Source organism: Leptosomus discolor, chromosome 3 (genome assembly GCF_034619465.1).
Source record: "Leptosomus discolor isolate bLepDis1 chromosome 3, bLepDis1.hap2, whole genome shotgun sequence".
Classification (NCBI taxonomy): Eukaryota; Metazoa; Chordata; class Aves; order Leptosomiformes; family Leptosomidae; genus Leptosomus; species Leptosomus discolor.
Genome location: NC_141393.1, coordinates 18077593 through 18098777, shown reverse-complemented (window position 1 = coordinate 18098777; position 21185 = coordinate 18077593). Strand labels below are relative to the sequence as shown.

General features: G+C 38.5%; 1 protein-coding gene across 4 annotated transcripts in view; it reads left to right on the top strand.

The window, feature by feature from the left end:
• Positions 1-21185, top strand: part of UNC79 (unc-79 subunit of NALCN channel complex) — a 110829-nt gene that overhangs the window by 53709 nt on the left and 35935 nt on the right. For 2 of the 4 annotated variants that reach the window (XM_086462331.1, XM_086462330.1), the window contains 7 exons: positions 3010-3159; positions 4631-5851; positions 8121-8228; positions 11829-11945; positions 13978-14061; positions 16470-16572; positions 18370-18510. In XM_086462331.1, the coding sequence (XP_086318457.1) occupies positions 3010-3159; positions 4631-5851; positions 8121-8228; positions 11829-11945; positions 13978-14061; positions 16470-16572; positions 18370-18510 (1924 nt within the window). Of the gene's footprint in view, positions 1-3006; positions 3160-4630; positions 5852-8120; positions 8229-11828; positions 11946-13977; positions 14062-16469; positions 16573-18369; positions 18511-21185 lie in introns of all 4 variants that reach the window. The other 2 variants (XM_086462329.1, XM_086462332.1) reach the window with 2 other exon arrangements.

The following is a 21185-nucleotide window of genomic DNA, read 5'->3' as shown; positions in this document are numbered from 1 at the left end:
TACTTCTAACACTCTCTTTTGTGTGATAGTCATTGATTTAATTCATTGTCTTGCAGATGTTGTAGAAACAGGTAAACATGGTCTGAATTTTAGAACATAATACTCAGAATTAAGTCCAAGGTGTAACTTATCTGACCAGCTATAGCCATCTATAGTAAAAGAAATTCACAGTTTCTTTGTAGGCTAAGCATGGCACAGCAGTCTAACATCTCTCGGAGGGAGTGTACCTTAGAATTAGTAGTTCAGTCATCGTGCCTGGTTAGTCCTTGGCCTTTTCTATGACAATATTAACTGATCATGCCCACACACAAGGTGTGCAACCAGCCTGACACTGCATTCTGATTGTACTTTATAATAACACATTATAGTAGCAAATACTTGAGGTTGAAAAGAGAAAATGACGAATTCAGTCTATAGTTTGCTTTTCTCTGTAAAAGGAGGTGAAGTTGACTAGCTTACATGCAGACATATATAATGTGGATGTCTAAAGGCAGAAGAGAATGGTTCAACCTTTATAGTCTGTGTCCAATCGTTAGCTCTGTATGTGCTTGCTAGCTGTAGCAGAGGTACTGTGATGGTGTGAACTGGTGTAAGGTCGGGGCATGAAATCAGATTGTGTCACTGAGTGTAGTTCCTTACTGTTGCGAAGTTTATTAAATGATAAGTATTTATGATCAAAGTTTAACAGGTTCTTTTGATGTTAAGCTGAGGCTGCTTTTCAGTTATTTTGCCTTTTAGCTGCTTATTTGCTATTTGCATCATCCTTCTCAAACAGTCTTCCTAGTGTGCAGCAAACTCTTCTTCTGAAGAAGAATACAAGAAGTACTCTGTATGCGTGTCAGTAACTTTTCCTCTTTGGCTGCTTGTTGCTCATGAGAAGATATCTGGCAGAACAAGGACACAAAATTTTGTTTACCTGAACACCCTATTATTCAGCTATAGCAAATTAAAAGAACCTTAAAATGGATGTAAATGATGTATTGCATATTCTCACTCACTTGGACTTAGCCCTTAGAGGAGGGCTAAGAGGGCTCAGATAACTGTGGACTTACTATGAATTTGTCTTTGTTTTGAGCTGAGTTAATGACTTAATTTATAATGGCTTAGTAACACTGAGGGTAGTAATAATACATTTCTAAAATGCACTCGGTTTCTGGATTGATTCTGAGATGTTTCTAAGACAAAATGAGGTGCCTAAGTACCCAGCTTCCTGTTCACAGTAAGCGCCAAGTTCGGTTTAGAAAACTTGGTGTTCCAATCCCATGTCCAACATTGATTCCCTGGGTGGCCTTCCCTTCTCCCTTCATCATTGTTTCCCTATGTTTAAAATCAGAAAAATATTTACTTGCTTCCAAAGCTGTTCTGAAGTGCTTTGGGCTGCTCAGAAGTAAAGGACCATGAATGGGCAAATTTTACTCAGTAAATGCTGACTTAAATGTAGGACTGATTCTCCTCCTGTGCTGAAGTGCTGCAGAAAAAAGAGGGTGTAGAAAAGTTTTCTTCCACCTGCAAGAAGCAGCCAGTATAATTCCATAGGGGCTTGGAAAGTTGAAGCCTTTCTCGCCTTATCTAAGGAAGGTTGTTTAGTTTCTGGTCAGGTAGTGTGTGTGCTGCTATCATCATCGAAGGTGGTGTTTAGGTGATCAACAGATGAGGATTTCATTGTCAGGCAGAAAGAATCCCTATGCTAAAGATGGATTTTTCCACTATTGAACCTTTTTCCTAATTTTTCTGGCAAACTTTGTCATGGGGATCATGGCAAGTGTACAGACTGTTGTAGAGCTGATGAGAAATCTTGTGAGACGAAGCATTTGTTGCCAAGGGGAAGAAGTTAGACACATAAGGCATGACGTTAAGTGGTCTCCCACCTTACTAAACCCAGTCCCTGTAGAAATTCTTACTATCAGCTTTGATGGATTGATTTTTCTGGATTCATCGTATCAGTTGGGTATCTTATCCCTGATCCATTTAGGTGGCAGTTGCATAGCTTCACATGTAGTAGAAACTTCCCAGCAATTTCAAAGCTCAGTATATCAACATCCAGTTTAAGTCTTCAGTTTTTGGCCATTCTAACTCTTTGGCTTACTTGCCTCTTCGCTCCTAGACACCAAATGCATTTCATCTCCACCTCTCTGTGTTTGCTTACTAGAATAAACAAGGCAAACTTTTTTATTTCTTGAGTGCTCTGTTTTCTTTATCGTCCCAGTAGTGTTTCTTACACCTTGGAGGTGAATCACTAGACACAATAGGTAGATTTTTTTCCTTTTTTTTTTTTTAATTTCTTTTTAAGTAGCCATTTAATACAGGTGATGTGGTTATTTTTTGATGGATAAAACAATTTGGATCTTTCTTTCTCTCTGCCATTTTCAACCAGCAGGTCTCAAATTAGAGCATAATGTTTTGCTATTACTACTTAGATCAATAATTTCATAATTCATACTCAGGTCTTATTCTATTACTATTACTGGCAGGGGAGTTGGACTAGATGATCTGTCAAGGTCCCTTCCAACCCCTAACATTCTGTGATTCTGTGATTACCAGCTTCCCAAGATTATACATTTCTTCCTTTTTCACTTTCCTGTTTTGCTGGTTTATTACTGACCTTGCAGTTCTTGTACTAATTTCAGTCTTTTTCAGTTTACCATTTATCACTGAGCACTATAGAATTTATTTACTCAAGTCAGTGTTCTGATCTATTCTGTTTTTTCCATCTAAAGAATCTGTATTATTATCAGTAGAAAATATCAGCTTAGAATGGTAAAAGCTTTGGTATACTTCTGTTGCATTGTAACCCATTTTTCATTTATCTCTGTCCTTTCTGACCTTAATTCAAGATGTAACATGAATGACAAAGTAATACCTGGGATATAAATTTTCTTGCAAACTTCACATGATTCTTTGTTTTCCAATTCAAGTTTAATTGAAACTAGCTGAGGTTTTGTTGCATAGCTTTTCATTGAAGGAATTGCACTCTCTTAAGAGTAATAAAGATTTTTCTTTCTCCAGCAGAAGAAGACAGTGTTTTTGATGAATCTGATATTCATGATACACCAACTGGACCTTGCAATAAAGAATCTCAGACTTTCTTTGCAAGACTGAAAAGAATTGGTGGCAGCAAAATGGTGAAATATCAACCAGTTGAGATGAATGCTCAGAGAAGTATGAATTTTATTGGTACAAACTCATGCAGAAACACAATTTCCTACTCTTAGTTTCAGGCTACCACCTTTCTTTGTAGAATTTGTTATCCTGTCTTATTTCAGTACAAGTACTCTGTCTAACTTTTGAGAGCAGGTAGTCCTCATTTCCCTGAATGAATTCTCTTACAGGAATCTCAAAGTAGGCACTCCAAAGTAAAATATCTAAAATCAGCAGATGTTTTCTGAAACGTTTAAGTTCTTTTAAATGTAAAAATGTTTAAGAGGATTTGTTGCAATTTTCTTCCACCATTGGGCTGAAGATCTTACTGAAATTTATTTTTTCCCAGAAATGGATTGATTTTTTTTTTTTTTTTTGAACGAGGTGGGACTCTAGGGTAAGCAAATTTGTTGTTGCTGCTGCAAATATTACCGTTTTCCATTGGTAAAAAGGGTTACTTGGTGGTTTCAAAAAATAGGAAGGATTTTGTTTTCAAATTTAGGTTTCTGAAATGAATACCCCAAAAAAATGGAAGATATTTCCACCACCACCCACTTGCCTTTTTTTCTTTCAGGTTGCATGGGGGGTGAATGATGCTGACTAGAGCAAATATCTGCTTTAACTTTTTTTGCATGGTGATTCCATATGTGGAGCATTTTGAAATATGGGAATGATAATGGTCAGGAATATTCTGTTTTATGTGAAAATATGTCATTCATAATAACAACGGTGATAACATTTTAAAATGTTCTCAATGAATGTGTTCACGTAGCAAAATACCAATGCAGCGGTAGTACCAACAAGTGTAACTGTGCTCACTTTACTCCTCCCTAGGATGGAGAGGTATGACTATGTGGTGTGATAGTTGCTAGATTCTGCTGGGGTCTAGGATCACTGGGGCAAAAATTCCCTGGACACCTGTCATATCTCAGGCTTGTGCTGCCACATCCTCACTGCGATTGTTACCCTTGCTTCTTGAATTAGAAGCATCCATTTTAAGCCCTCTTTGCTGCAGTAAATAACACATAGGTGTACCCTAATATTTGCTGATGTCCAAATGATGTCCACAATGATGTAGACCAAAATTATTTTGAAACCTCTTTGGAGTGGTTTGTGTAGCTCATTTCTTCTTTCGTCTCTCATGCCTAATGCAGCCATCCCAAGCATCTGCAGAAATTACTTGTCTGTGCTATCTTCTTTTCAATGCATAAGGTTAAACAGTCTGTCTTTAGGGTACATCTCTTCCAGGGTGAGTAGAATTTGGGTAGAATTTAGATAATACCTTATTATCCAAGTAGTAGGATTTTCTTGTTGTTCTTTATTGTAACAATCTGTGTAACATGGCTCTGAGTTTAAAACGAAATCTAGACAATTTTGACTAATACTGGGTTTGTATTTGAAATGCCAATCCTGTTGAATTGTGAGTTAAAGATGAAGACATCTGCCAGAAGTCTCCAACTGAGGTAGTATTAGCTCTTTCTGTTTTAATCAGGTGAAATAGAGCTGGCTGAATATAGAGAGACGGGGGCCTTACAAGACAGTATTCTACGCTGTGTGAGAGAAGAAAGCATTCAGAAAAAAAAACTGCGCTCTCTAAAACAAAAATCTCTTGATATAGGGAATGCAGACTCCCTGTTGTTTTCATTAGATGAACATCGCAGGAAGTCCTGCATAGACCGGTGTGACTTAGAAAAACCGCCTGTCCCTGCTGCTTATGCCGTACACAGGCAGAGTGATCATGGGCGATCCCGGCAGAATTCTTCTACCAAAGCTGAAAATATAGAAACACAAGAAAATCTTCCTCGTACAGAGAGTTTCCAGGAAACAAGACGACCTGTCATACCAGAAGTTAGGCTAAACTGCATGGAAACCTATGAAGTGAAAGTGGACTCTCCAGTTAAACCTGCTGGTCCCAAGGAAGATTTAGATCTGATAGATTTGTCCTCTGACTCAACATCGGGTCCTGAAAAGCATTCAGTACTCTCCACTTCAGACAGTGACTCTTTAGTCTTTGAACCACTTCCTCCCCTTAGAATAGTGGAGAGTGATGAAGAAGAAGAAACAAACCAGCTGAACGATGAGGTCTCTGGCAAAACTGCTGCATCATCTCCCTCAACTCCTATCAATATCTCTGCACTCAGCCTCAGCACAACTCCGCTGGTCCAGTTCAGCATTGAAGATTGCTCCAAGGACTTTAGTTCTAAGGATGCAAGCAACAATGCTTCAGCAGGAATAGAGGAGTTCCTTTCCACTTCTCCCAAAGATCAAAAGGGCTCTTCAGAGATAGTTAATCCAGAAGAACTTCAGGACATGTCCAGTGGGAACACACTAACACTGAAACAGAAAAGGGACCTGCTGCAGAAGTCATTTGCCCTTCCTGAACTGTCTGTTGATGATAACTCTGAGCTCAGTGTGGAGGAAATTAGACCTAGTGGAGCAATTCCGAGCCCAAATGTAAAGACAGTCCTTATTAAAGTCCCCGAAGATTCTGAAAACCAAACAGAAAGTGATAGACTTGATACCAACACAGAGTCTGACCCTGAACAAAACACGGAGCAGAAACAAGAAGAGGAGACCGAGGAGTCAGAATTTAAGATTCAGATTGTTCCTCGCCAGAGGAAGCAGAGGAAGATTGCTGTGAGTGCTATTCAGAGGGAATACCTGGACATTTCCTTTAACATCCTTGACAAGCTGGGAGAGCAGAAGGAGGCAGGTGAGCTCAATCACTGACCCAATCAAAAGGCTTATTACTGTGTGAAGGTTTTAGTAACAGAGCAGTGTAAGAAGAGATGTGCATATAGCATCTGATGTGGCCTGAGCTAGCTGAATGCTTTCAGGTGTGTGCTTGTCACAAGAAGTGTACTAACCATACAGGTATGGTGCATGTGTGAGGGCCCATTTGAAATGAAGTGGAGCTCAGTGACAAAAATTTTCGTTCTGATACATGGCCTCTTTATGCAGGGAGTCAGAAAAATTGTGGTACTTCTGTGCCTGTTATCCTGCTGATCTAGTCCACTGATTCAGCTACACTGATTCTCGTTTGTGTGCAGTGATTTTTGGCCTTTATTTCTTCTACAAGCATAAGGCAGTGGAAAGCAGTCTGGGTCACGAAGTGTAAAGTTGAGCAGACTGTAGACTTCAGAAATACGAGCACTTGGAATTAACCACCGTTTGCATTTAGGATCAGACATGTACACAGGTTTTGATTTAGACACTAAAAGCTTTTTGTAGTCCTCTTTGTATTGGGTATCCACAAAGTTTATATGGTGTTTGTTAAAGTTCAAGCATGGGGAAAGTCGTACAGTATTTCTGTGTATCCCAAGTTTTTCAGGTCATTTGATTACAGGATTTTGTTGCTAAGTATTTTGGATGGAAAGAAAGTGTGTTTTAGCTGTTTCCTCAGTTTCCAATTGGACATGTCAAACAGTTTTAAAAACTGTATGCTGCTGCCTCTTCGCTGCTGTGGCTGTTGTTTTTCAGGATTTTTCAGTTATTAGAATTTTACCAGTGTTTTTTTAATATATTTGACATAATTAAACATTTTTAACATAATTAAAAAAGGAGAGAATCCTTTAGGCCTCAGTTCTTTGGTGCCAGTGAAGTGACCTCCTGACCTCACTTCTTTCTTAATTGCTTCAGAGGGAACCATAGTATCATTTCCTATTATGATATTCCACTTTTACAAGAAGAAATCATTCAGTGTGATTGTATTTATGCTGTTCCCTTTATGTTTTAGACCTGTTGTCCCATTTATGGTTCCAGTAAGATGGAGAACCACTGGAGCTTTGTAAAAACAAGAGAGCTGCGTGTTTTGAACTTTTCACAGATGTTCTTAGAGAAGAATGGTCATGAAGCAGTTGTGCAATTAGACTCAAATGGGTTTTTGAGCATTAGTAAGGGCCAGTTTTCATGTAGTAACTAACGCTATCATCCTTGAAACTGCTTGGAAGGGCTGTCCCAGTATGATGGTCATTTGGCTGCATGCCTGCGAGTATGTCATCCAAGGGGAGCATAAAACGTTCACAGTGACTCCTTAAGAGCTCACTTACATTGCAGGCTGATACAGGCAATTCAGATAACTAGGTGATTTAGTGACTTGGGTTGTTTAGTGTATCTCTTATGTTCTGTTTTGCTTTGTGTAGCCTTATTGATTAGTTTATTTGCGAACATGTGTGTTGTAATTCATTTAAGTAGGATTAACATCACCATCATAATGGGCTGGTTATAATTTCAAAGTCTTAGTCAAGCTTTTTTAGCTTATTGTGCTTCATATGTTTTAGAAGGGCTTCTGATATAACTGATTTCTGAATTAAATACCCAGATGGGTTTGTTGTTCCAGTGCATGGTGCTGGGCTACGGAGTTTACTGCCTGAGATTTTTTACAGCACAGATATGTAGTCCTTTTTATAGGATATGCTGAAACTAGCCATCAACACTCGAAAATTTCGTTTTATTCTTCGCATATTGACAGTATCAGTTATCATAAAAACATTTAGTTTTAATGGCTTATTTTTCTTTTTAATGATAGAATCTTAAACTCTTTTAATCTTTAGGATCAACTGCTACATCAGCAGCCTTTTGAAGGAAAACCAATTACATGTTGGAGATAAGGCTTTTAAAAGATGCTAAGCTGTCACTTAAACTAGCTTTACATCAGTGGTACCTCTCTTATTTCCATGTTGGTGGTTCTGATAATCACTCTGTGAGTGGGATCAAAATCAAACTCTATGTGCATTTATTAGTTCTGAGCTCTAAAAAGCGTAGGTAGAAATCTCCTTTAAAAAGTGATTTTAAGCAGTAGATTCCTGTGCCTCTATAAAAATTCTTAGGACACACACACTGAATCCTTTTAAAACTGCTGGGAGTGCCAGATGGTGAATGGATTACTGCAAAGATGTTAAAAAGGCATCCAGGGAGAAAGTGGATGGAAAATATTTATTGACTCTAAATACTGAGAGTTTCAGCACAATTTTTACATGCAGATCCTGCTGCCAAAGGACTTTCAACACTGGATATGCCAAGAGAGTCATCATCTGCACCGACCCTTGAAGCAGGTGTCCCGGAGACAAGTAGTCACTCTTCCATATCAAGTAAGTTTGTCTGGTTTAAGGATTAAATCTTAAGTTGCTGTGTTTGTGATATCATGTATGGTACATGCCTTCCCCTGAATTTCATTGATTCTTGGAAGTACAGCTGTGTTGGGTATCATTAGATCTGTTAAACCTCTGATGATCAGCAGGATTTTAGCAGTTGGTGGCTGCAAGATTTTCTGTTGTGACGTGGTGAATTTGGCAAATGTGGTTTTCTTGTATTAGAGTAGATAGCAGCTAAAAGCAGTATTTCACTAAAGCTGGATGTTTATTTTCCAGTGAGAGAAAGCATTGTTGGCTGTCAGTACACAGAAGCAAAGGATGAGAGCTCCATAGGGTGGTTACTGTGGTCTTCAGTACATTTCTTGCTGTACCTTAGGAAAGAAGTCTCTTTCAATTTTTGTAAAATACCTTGAACTGCCACTTCCTCAGCTGCTCGCTGAAATGCGTAACTATTTACCTGAGGCTCCCCTACCCATTTCAGTGGAAAGTGAACTGGGCTGGTTTAAGTAAACATTGACACATGGCTTAACAGAGCAGATGCCTTCACCTTCCAACGTAACTGACATCTTAGAACACTGACAAAATCCAGAATGGCATGTCCATCTAGGTAATGTTAAGAAACAAATCCAAAGGTTGATGGGGCAGAATTCTGACTAGTAGAAAAGGGAGAGGAAATGATGACCTGCTTTGATACTAGTGACCTGCTAGATCAGCTCAACCATCTTGCTGAACTGCAATTCCATATTGCTGTAGAAAAGTTAAATTTTAATTTCTGAAATTCAGCATCTGAAGTATGTCTGGCCTATTAAAGGAAGATGTTGTTTTAGAAACACGATGAGTACTCCAAATTAGACGTTTCCTCTCCACTTTTACCACAAGTGTCTCATGTTGTGTGCATTTTGTAGTCAGAGTGCATTTGTTGGCCACCTAATGGTACAGATCTCACTTACTAAAGCAGCTGAAGAGGTGCCAGTTAAGACCTATCTCTCTCTGGATTTACTGAGTGCTAGGTGTTCCAGTAAATTCCAGTATGAAATCGGGAATAGCATCTACATGATATTGAGCCTACATTACTTTGTGAGTATTCCTTTCCTCTTTTGGCGTGCCTCAGTTTCCAACTGCGAAAAGGGACTTGAATGCTTCCTTTGTGTCTCCTGTCCATTTAGACTGAAATAATTTTGACCTTCTATGATGTGTCTTTATAGGACATAATAAGTCCTGATCAGGACTGTGAGAACAAGGCACGTCTGTAACGCAAATAGATAACATTACTTGTACAGCCTGTGCCTGGCCACAGAAAGCATGCATTGTTAGCTGTGATAGGAAGATTTTGCCTTTGGACTTGTCTTCTGGAGTAGAGAATTCCAGAGCAATGGAGGGATCATTGACCAGATCACTAGCGAACATATGGAAGGCTCACCAGCTACTATATGAAAGTTACTGGTCTTCTCATGATTGTTAGCTTTCTTGTGGAAAATCTGATGGAGGAAAACTTCCCTCCCTGTGCCACTAGTCAGTCATAGGCATGAAAAGTCATGTGCTGGTCCACAGCCATCAGCCTGTATCCAACACTGTTGAAAGGCTGGCAGCTCTCTGGGTTTTTTGTTTTGTTTTGTTTTTAAATTTTCTTCTTAACTTATCAGTATTTGAAATCATGGCTGCCCTTGAGAAATCAGGTAAATAACCTTAGAAATCAAACCTGCTTAACAATACCCTGATTATGTGAAATATGCATGAAATTTTTTTAATTACAATTGCAAAAGCTGTTAAGAAAATTCAGAGATAATTTTCTATATTTTGACAGTCATCTGCACTCCAAGCAGTCTTGTCAGTTCTAATGTTAATTGCTGTTCTTTCATCAGGAAATTCTATGCTTGATAAAGTGATAAAGCATCTATTTAAAATCCTTGCCCTGGAAACGATGGAAATTCTATTTTTCTCCTAATTTGCTGTGAAAGGCAGCTGCAATATAACTTTCAAAAGAAGTGAGACATGGAGTAGTCTCTTGGTCTGGTTCAGTTCCAGAAGTTCAGTTATACAAGGACTGCTCTGCAGCAATGCTGGAAAAGTTTGTACTTGGACTGAAAATAGAGTTAAAATGCTCTCTGATACATTGAAAGGATATAATGAGAGAAGACTCAAGATACTTCACTTAATAAAATAATTTTAGTGTGCAGATTCCCACTGACATTATCATTTTGTTTATTATTACTTGGAGCCTGTACTCGTTTTGTGAGGGAGTACTCTGCCTTCTCTGAATTTGAAACACTCAGATAGAAACTGAGTAGAGCAAGTTCAGGAGAAGGCACTCAGCCTCTCAGAGCTTTCTGAAAGTTGCAGTTTCTCCCTTGTCTGTACTTCTTCATCACAGTTAATAATCTGAAATGCTGGGTTTATTTTCAGAGCTTAGCTGTGTACTGTTTGGAATTTTAGAATGGAACTTCCTGATATTATGTTAGTACCCTTTTTAACGATGTTGAATGTAATTGCAGATGAAAATAATCATTAGGAGAAGATTCTGCTTTGTTGCCCTTGCCTTAAGGCACTCATGAGGAGAGCATTTAAACATATACTTAAGGCAACATTTTAAGAGCTTTCTCACGTGGAGATACCTGTTGGCAGTCTCACATGCCTCGTTCAAGCAGGGCCTTAAAACTGTGTCTTCATACTGTGAACAATGATTTTTGTTTCAGTGGTGGAAATATATTGTACAGACTCAATTACCAAAGTGAATGTATTTTGCCTGTTCAATTTTCTTATGAATCAAGGAAAAAAATTAAGAAAGTCAGGAGTTGTATATAATCTGTTTCTGCTTCCGTTTAAGCACTGAGAAAATACGTGACCAAAAAGGTCTTAAATTTTAAATCCACAACTTTTAAGTTGTGTTTTTGTGTGTGTGTACATGGGGACATTACCCAGTGAGACACATCTTTTAAAGCAAACAATAATATCCATTTAAAGAAGATTTGTAAATTGATGGATAGGGAAAAATTGAATGCTTGTTGCTTGATAGCTCCATGTAAGAAGAACGGCAGTGTAGTTAGAAAAGTGACCCATCTTCAAAGGCGTGCTGGCTTCACACTTCAGAAGAATGTGCAGGTGTTATGCCTGAGTGGTGGGTATTTAGGAGGCCTGTTCAGATTGTGTCACTCATGAGCGGTGCTGGTGGTACAGAGTCAGTGAATTTGTTTTCCTATGGTGAGCATGGACAGGGCAGTCCTCCACACTGTGCTGGGATGAGATCAAGTTACCTTCTTTGGCACATTCTATGTGAGTGAGGGTCAAGCATACATTTATGATGGGAATTTTGGGGTGGTATCTTACACTTCACAGATACCAAGTGTATTGAAGAGCTTTCATGATTTTTGGAGACAAAAAGGCATTGACAGTTGACACAGTGGATGAGATGTCACTGAGGCCAGAATTGTACCCTGTGTAGTTGTGTCAAAAGTGCGTATTGACTTGAGCAAGATCCTTAGAGCAAGCAGTCGTTGCCCTTTCAGTATTTATCTCATACTGGCTTGTAAGATGAGGAAATAAGAGTAGTTTTACATGTTGTCTGAACCCCTGAAATCCTTTTGCATTTCTGACTTGCAGCTCAGTTCAGACAAATGAAAAGAGGCTCTTTGGGAGCTTTGACAATGAACCAGCTAATGAAGAGGCAGCTGGAACACCAGTCTAGTGCTCCCCACAATATCAGCACTTGGGATACTGGTGAGCTGCATTTATTGTTCTTTATTTCTGTTTCCTAAACCAATTACTCTTTGTATCAATCCATTTAAAAAGAGAGTATTTCTAATTTACCATTACAGATGATAAGTAATCAATCTCAAGTCTAAACTGAAACTTTATAGTGAGTACCAGATTCTTACCTGGTATGAACTGGAATAGTTACATATTTGGGAGGTTATCCCTCTGGTGGTGTCCCTACAATTTTGCATATTACTTGGATTATTTACTGGCCTCATTGAATGAAATCGCTGAAGTATCACTGCTGATTTCATTAGGTATAGAATTTCATCCTTGGTGCATGGAATCATTTATTTGCACGTATATTTACAATGGTGTTGGTACACCATGGAGTTGTGCCTTATATCAGCCAGTTTTATATCTATTTAAAGAAGTTTCTGCCAGCTCATGTTGAACATCTGAACTTTCTGTTCACTCACTGACCTGTTTTTTCTCATTTTAAGATAAATACAAAGCAATGAAAACTGAATTAAGCACATAATTTCCTTGTTACTCAAGTGTTTTATTTGTGTTGTGTTTGGGTTTTATTTTTTTTCTCCTATATAACATTTTCTGTTATGATGAAATTCATAGCAGGTATCACTAAACAAAGAATTCATTCTGGTTTATCATAAATGCCAGATATTTTATTGCCCATCTTGATGTTTTGTATTGCCCATCACCTAATTGTGCTTCTTAGGAATTGATCAGCAAGTCAGATGCATCCAGAGAAAGGAATGTTTAAATTGTTATATGGGACTTAGCGAGACATTCATTCAGCATGCTACAAGTTCTGAACAGCTGAGTTAACATTTTTGCTTAATTCAGTCTTCAGTGCCAAATTCCATCAAACTAAATCTTGTAGCTGAAGAATGGCTAAAAGTATGGTATATAGTTCAGGGTTATCCTCTCTATGCCAGTCTGCTGAGTCCTGTGCTCAGCATCAGATCCTTAAATCACGAAGCTCAGAATTTGTCAATGGAAACAATGGGGGTTTTTTGTCCTATCAGCAGGTAAGTTTATTTATTGAAGAGACTTAGCTGCTGTCACTTCATTTCTCAGGCAGGGGTTTAGAGATGAAAAAGTGACTACTTTCATTCTGCAAGAAGTAGTTGGTGTGTATTATATGTAAGAGGAGCCAGTCAGTACTCAAAACCACTTAGGAACTCTGTCTTGTTAATCTTGTTCCAAGTCCACTAGCTTTCTTCATAACATCTATTGACTTTTTCCTCCAACATTCATTCCAGCTAAACGCCTCCAGGCATGGAGATACAAAGTAAAATGTTATTTTCCAGAAAGCTTTACATCTCTCAGTCTTTTTTCAACCATTAGCTTCAAAGTAAAATTATTATTTGGACAGAAAACAGATTGGTGTTTTTTTTTCGGGACAAATGCTCAGTGTGACTTTTGTCATTTCAGTATCACACCACAATTTTAAGAGTGATTATACTCAGGTATAACAACTAGGAAATAGTCTTATCCCACATAAGTATATGATGTGTGTTTGGTTCGTGCACGGGTTTGTTTGTTTGTTTTTTAAATTAAATTGGTAGGCAGCATGTGTTTCTTTCATTTCTAGTTTCGAACCACTCTTTTCCCAAGCTTGCTATCTGTAAAATGAAATAATTTTGTATCTAGCTTCTGTCAGCAGAAACTATACCTGACTTCTAGTCTCTTGGTATTTCTAAACACTGTCTTTCTCTTTTTGTGACTCATATATTCCATGTCTTGTTGAATCTTTATGGCTAGCACTTCCTTTCTTGTTTAATGACACTTTTCTAAAATGCCTTCTTTGGTATTAGGTTACCTGTCCTTGTTCCTTTTGTGGACTTCTTTCATCTTTCTCTTCCCCTCCCTCCCCCTGCTTTTCTGTGCTTAAAAAATTAACTCTTTGGGGTTTTTTTCAATAGCTGTTGTATTTTGTCTTTCTCTTGTTTTAACTATTTAAGACTTGAGGTGCTGGTGACAGATGCTGGATTCATAGTTCTTGAGACTGAAGTTCTGTATTTATTTACAGAGCAGATACAGCATGGAAAGCGGCTTTGCAATGTCCCTGTTTGCCTAAACCCCGACTTGGAGGGACCACCACTAAGAATCAGAGGTTAGTTCAGTGTCCGTTTGACCTGACTGCCAGGGAGGTTTTTTTGGTTACTACCAAGTGGTGCTGAATTTTATGTTCCAGTCAGCTGTATTAAAGCTCTCAACTGTCCTGCAGAACGTAGATTATTGAAAAATTATTAGAAAGACATTCAAGGCAGGGACAAGAAGGGATAAGAAGTACTGGCTTTCTGCTAGTACGTATTCTGGCTGTGAACCTGGAAATAAAAGACTTTATATGCAGAGTGTGGTTGAATCTCATTTCTTTATGAACTCTCCTCCCTCACAGCCGAAATACATCCAGACTTTCTTTCAGCCTTGCAATAGGGCAGTGACCTACCTTCTTTGCCTAAATCATGGTTTTTTTCCTACTGTTCAGCGCTCAAGAGAGGACATTTTTCTTTTGATTACTTAAGTCTTATTCCAACATTGTAACCTGCATTATAACAGCTGTTAGCATTTGTGTGCTGCAATGGGACTTATATCTAAAGAACATGACAGTGAAACTTCCAAAGTCACGGCAGAGGGATCGTTATTCATTTGCGAGGGGGGGAAAAAAAGCTGGCTAGAAATATGTGAAAATCTACTCCTATTCCTTGCATTCTGGGTGGTGTCCAGAATACTCTTCAGTAATGTAAGACTTCCTGGAGTGTCTGCTTATATCCAACAAAATCTCAGGAGACAATTACGAAGCACTGAACTCTGTATATAGAAGAAATACTTCCTTCCATACTTAGTAAAATGATTGTTTAAAAACCTGTCTTATTCTCGTGAAACAAGCCCTCATTGCTCCACATACTGAGTTCAGAAATTGTTGGATCTTCTTAGAGTATTTTGCCTGAGAGCTGATATTAAATTTGCTTTTCCTGCAGTAACTGAGATTATATCATCAGAAATTCCATCTGAACCTAGCTTAGGTGGAGAAGCTTCCTCCTATTTACATAGTTAAATATTATCAGAAAAGGCTAATGTTAACATTGAATCTGAATTTGCAGATTGAAGCAACCAGCAAGAAATTCAGTAATGGATTACTTAATCTGTGGTTGAAGCATCAAAAGGGCATTGGTACTCTTCTACAAATTTGTTCACAAAATGAGCTTTTCATAGATTGGTCTTTAGAATGAGATGCCTTTGGGGACAGCTTGTGTACATAATGATGGTGTCTACCAGCAGAGCTCCCTGGATTCATTATTGGAGCTTAACAGTGTGGGGAACGGGAATAAAGCTGTCTGTATATCATGTCAGCTACATGTGTCAACCAAAAGAGATGAATTGAATCTCTCTTTCTGTCTTAGTGACCTGGAGAATGAAAGTGCTAACAGTATTTAAATGAACATCACAAGGCATCTCAGATGTATGACGTAGTTCATTCTACATCACAGTAGCTTTGATCCTAGTTTCTGATGGCTTATGAATGAGTCTGATTATTCTTCTTGAGGTTTTCTTAGCAACCAGACTAGCTGGAGAGTTGCCTTTTCTGTATGTTTGTGGGTTTTGTTTTTTTTTTCTGCAATTGCTATTGTCTGCTTAATGAAAACAAAGGGATCGGGAGAGGAAGACAACTGTACTGGAGAGATATTAGACTGTCAGACTACCCTGTATTGCAGTAATTCGAGAAAGTGGAATTCAGAGAAGCCAAGATATGTGATAATTTTCCATTATACATAACTTTTCCTATTAAAACAAGCATCTATCAGAAATTAAGTGCACAAAAAGTGCCAAAGGCAAAGGGAACCTCATATGTTGGCATGATAGCAGTGGCTAGGACCCCAGGTGAACAACTCAGCTTTGGAGAATGAAGATGCTTCTGAAGGCTTTCAACAGAAAGCATTTCTAATTATCAGTCCTTCAATGTTCTTAATGGTTCTTAACTCCTTATGAAATATTTCTTCTAGCAGTCCTTTCCTGCTTTCTCTCATATGCCTCCGTTAGGGATGTTACGAATAGATTGATGACCTGGTGTTGAGATGTAAGAACTTACTTCCTTCTTCGTGTCACCAAGAACTACGGGAAGGTAATTCCCCAGAAGTATAGGGGAAAGCTGCAAATCTTCTGGTGTCCAGTCTCATAGCAACTGTAGAATCATCCTCTTTCCCTAAAAAGAAACAGTGGACAATTACATCTGACTTCCTGGAATTTTTGTTCTTTGTTATCTTTTTCCAAGGATTTTTTTGTAAGGTTGTTTTTGGCTTTGTTTTTTTAATTGATAGTTCTAGGTAATTGGAACAATCTGGCAGAAGCAAGGAATATGCTATATATCCTTTTGTAGATACACTTTATTTCTTACTTCTATGCACAGTAAAACCATTATGGCTCTTCTTTAGAAGTCTACTCTTCAAGCAGGTTGGATTTCTGTTTAGTGATTTTTCTTTCCTTTTTTATTTTTTATTTCTTCCTCCTAATTGCCTTAAGGTGCCACAAAATCTAGCTTGCTGTCAGCACCCAGTATAGTCAGTATGTTTGTACCTGCACCAGAAGAATTTGCTGATGACCAGCCCATTGTGATGACTGACAAGTAAGTTGATGTTTTTTGTTCTTTTCAAAGAAGTTTTGACTTCAAATAGGTCAAGCAAAGCATAGATATACTTTGTGGAAATATAAAGTCCATTCTATCATTTATCTCTATGCTAAGTTTTTAAATTAATTTTTTTATCCCAAGTTAAACGTTTTCTGAACACTGCCAGCCAGATTGCTTTTAATTCAGTAGGACCTGTGTGAGTTTGTGCAGGCAAAAATGATGACTCAGGCTATTGTGTGTGCACTGAGGGCAGGGGAAGCACTCTCCATCCTATTTTAAATCAAGGATTCCTTGTGGTTCATCAGAAACCGCTTTTACATTAGGGAAAAAACCAAAAACAACTCTTTTTTTAAATTCCTTTGGGTTTCTGTTGAAATAGGTAACTGTTGGTGTGTAATCATGTATAATCAACATAGCATTTTTAATGCTGATACTCACTGATCCCAAAAGCTTTTGCAAACCTTAATTGATTGGTTAAAATGTCTCTGAAGGAAGTGTTAAACAGAAGTGTACTCATTTAACGGAGAATTAAAGCAGTCTGCAGGGAGCCATGCGTTGATTTGGCCAAAAATTGGGAAGAGCGTACAGAAATGCTTGCTTGTGCTCCTGCAGTCAGTCCAGTAGGCAGACGTGCCAGGATGATCACTGGAGAAAGACAGGGCCATATTGCAGGCTGTGACTGGAAGTGGACACTATTGTGTGACGAAGTGAAGCATCCCAAAAGTTAGGCTTATCTTTGGCACTTCCTTTCCATTGGAACGGCACTTGGCCATTTCACCAAAGCTCTAGCACCACCTATTAACATACAGACCACCTGAGTGTTACTTTCATGACTTTGTTGGCATGATTTTTTTTCTGTTCAGTATCAAAGGCCAGAAAATTGCCTGTACAATTCCATTAAGTTAAAATGTCACAATCTGTGGGAGTCATTAGCAACTGATTGATCAAATTAAGCAAGCCTCCCTACTGGGCTGAGATAAGCCAGTTTCCCACATTGGTTTGCCTTTTTCGTAGGTTGTGAAAGCCTGTCTCATCTCTCCTAAATCTGACATCCCCTTTATAATTAGACATTACGGAGCCCTTTCAGAACTTCATCAGTTGTCTTTGAGCATTTCAGGAAGGATAAGTGACTCAGCAGCAAATCTGCCCTGGGAAAGGAGACTTCTCTGAAATCTAAGGTTCTGTGCCCCTGAGAGGTCCTTTCATTTTTGTCGTGATAGCTGTAACTGCTGTGGGAACCAATCAGATCTTTGTTTCCTAATTGTATAATTTGTTATTCATAATTCATGACTGTCAGGGAGGACAATGTGAAATTGTTCCATCTCTTTAAGATCATCTATGAGTGTCATTGTTTGTGTCTATGCTGCTAAATAGAGGAGTGCCAGGGACTTGAGCCCTCGCCTGAGCCAAAGTCACACGAACTGGCTGATGTTCACAGTGCTTAGGGCTAGTCTTCTCTGCTGCATGTTTCTCTTGCACTTTCAGTGCAAACTGAAGCGGTCCAATACAAGGAGGGAATTGGCTAACAATTAGCGGTGAAAGGCCTGCCCTGTGACCCTCTTTCACTTGTCGGTGAAGAAAAGGCAATGTAGCTAGTGAGAAGCTTTAGTAATGTTTGAAAGCCATGGGGTGTTACTAATTATAGAAAGATCACAATTACATTATCCTTCTAAATTCTGAATAGAATATACTAAATAATAGTACTTTAAAAAGACATAATTATACACATATGTATATGTAGTAATACTTTGTTTTAAATTTGTTAATGTTGGGTTTTAAAACTGTTCTTTGCAGGTGCCATGACTGTGGGGCTATTCTTGAAGAATATGATGAAGAAACACTAGGCCTGGCCATAGTTGTGCTCTCAACCTTCATTCACCTTAGTCCGGACTTGGCTGCTCCTCTGCTGTTGGACATCATGCAGTCTGTAGGAAGGTAAATTCAGGACTTTCTGCCATATGACTGAAAGAATTTTGTGCCTGGCATTGGGTTTACATAAACTTCATGATATGGAGTTATATATTTTAGAACTCTTAAGTGAGTAACATCTGGTTCTCTGTGCTGCTTTGTTTCTCATCTTTTTATCAATTTCTTATGTAACCTCTTCCACTGTCACTTCAATTCTGGGCAGCTCCTCTGATGTCCTCCCCTTTTACCCTCCAAAGGCAGATTCCAGCTTGGGAATCTCCTCAGCTTGTCCCACTCTAAGCAGTGATGTAAAGAATTAATTCAGGTTTTCTGCAGTACCCTTATCTTCCTTAAGACCCCTGTTCATTACCTGAAGAGCAGTTGATGCTGCATACTCTCTGGTGTGCTTCTTAGTCCTGTTTTATTTGAAGAAAAATTTACTGTTAGTTTTTTATTCCTTCTGCTAGTTGCTACTTGAACTGTTTTTTGGCCTGCCTTCTTGTGGTCTTTACAATGGATTTGTCAGAATTTATGCTCTTTTATGCTTTCTTGAAGTCTGTCTTAACAAGTGGGGTACCTTGGCCCTGTGCTTCCAATGTAATGTTCTTAAACAGCTTCTAAAGACTGAATTCTCTTGGCCACCCCTTTTTGCTGCTTTGACAGAATTTTTCACTTTTATGTAGTTCTTGCTTTAGAATTTATGCAGAAATGTGGTCAGCTTATCTGAATTTTGTTGCTCCTGGAGGACTGTTGACTCCTAGGTATGATCGTTCATTAGCATACCTGAAGCTGTTCAGGCTTTTCAGCTGTATTTTGTGTGCTAATTAAGACTAAAGAGTTTCATCTCCTTATGAGGGCTTCCTAACCAGCTGCTGCATGAGAATGTCTCCGATAAGGTCTTAACATTTGGTGTCTATTATTTTTCTCTTGTGACTTTTACCCAGTGCACATGGGATAATTGAAGTGCACCAGTACTATTGCATTACTTCTCATTGCTGCCTTGGCACTTCCACAACTTCCTGCCTAAGAGGTGGGAGGGATGCACGTGGGTGTTTCAGAATAAAATTCTGAGCAGCACCAGAAGTGCAGAAATGATGCACAGCTCTCCTTTTCCATGCTCTTTTCAGTGACTGAAGTTAAAATTGCATGACTGACTTCTGCAGGGACATGGCTTTATGCAGCCCTGCCTCTCCACTACCTCCCAATTTAATTTAAATATAACAGCTATTCAAGTCCTCTATTTCCATTAATTGCAAGGTTGCAGTTTCCTGCTGTCACTGCTAATGAACTCTGATGGAGGCAAAGTTCCTAATCTAGACAGATGCTATCCATTCTGTGTGATTCTTGTAAATACAGCAGTACTACGGCCACAGAGAGTAAATAATTTGGAAGATAAATTATCAAGGGATGAAGGCTGAGAGGGCTAACTTTTTCTATGCTTTGAGGAAGAAATGCTGCATCTTTGGCATGAGACAGCTGATTGTTTTAGAGTAGCAGATGGCAAGCAACATGGGGTGTTCCTAGTAAATGTCCTGTTTTGTTCCTACTGGCTGTCATTACTGACAAATTCTAAGTCCAGTAAGAGGCTCCCCACAAAGGAATCATTTTGAATACAAGCAAAATAAGTAGCATATGTAAGCAGAGAGGCATTCAGGTGGCTCATGTATATAACCTGAGTCACTGTCTTTCATCAAGCAGTGTCATATCGTTGCCTCCAAATACCCATCTGGCAGTAGAGGTGAGAACGAATTAGACTTCTTGCATTTTTTTATTCTTAGAAAAAGAACTAATACTTTCATGCTTAGAAGAGGAAACAAAGAGTTAAGAAATCCAGGGTCTTTCAGAATACCTGGAAAATACACAGATAGATTTTCAAAAGTTATCTAGGAATCCACAGGTACAGATAGGCATCTATTGGGATTTTCAGAAGAGGAAAAGTTCTGGGTTCAACTTACTGACAATTAGAGATTGACATGTTTATAAGACTCTGACATGCACTTAACTTTATTCTCTAGTTCCTGAATCAACACTTCAAACTTGTTGATTCTTATTTCATTGATTTCCAGTGACATTTAGTTTTTCAAGCATCAAAGCCTTTCTTGAAAATGGCATTTAGGCTTGTGAGTTAGTGAGGAGCTTTGAAAACTTAGCTTCTGTTCTTAACATGTACAAATTTGAACACATCCATTTGCTGTCTGCTGTCCGTTTACTGTTCTGCTTTGTGGTCTGCAAAGTGGAGGTAATGATGGGGGTTCATGGCCTTGGTGCAACAAAATATTTAGAGTAGTAATGATAAATATGTACAAGCTGTAAATTTCAAGAAGTTTTAGATCTCGCCAAGTGTTTAGTGTAGTTCATGTCTCATGAAGTTTTTTCAGAGTTAGAAACCAAATGTTTTGTTTATCGTAAAAACCACACTTGCATTATTGCGTTCAAAAGGAGACAACTTTGCATAGGACTTTGATTTGTTTTAGAAGAAGTATTTTATGTTGTTTTATTTGTATGCTTTAGTAGATTTTTGAAAGTAAGTGTAATGTCCGTTGGGCATGTGATTAGTCTCATTGAATTCTGCAGAAATCCTCATGTGTTTAATGTAAGTAGATGGCTACAGTTATTCCAGAATCAAGGTCTCTATTGCTTGAAGGTAGCTTCAGACCTGCTTTCAACCCAAATTAGCTTTGCCCACCAGAATTAATATGTTG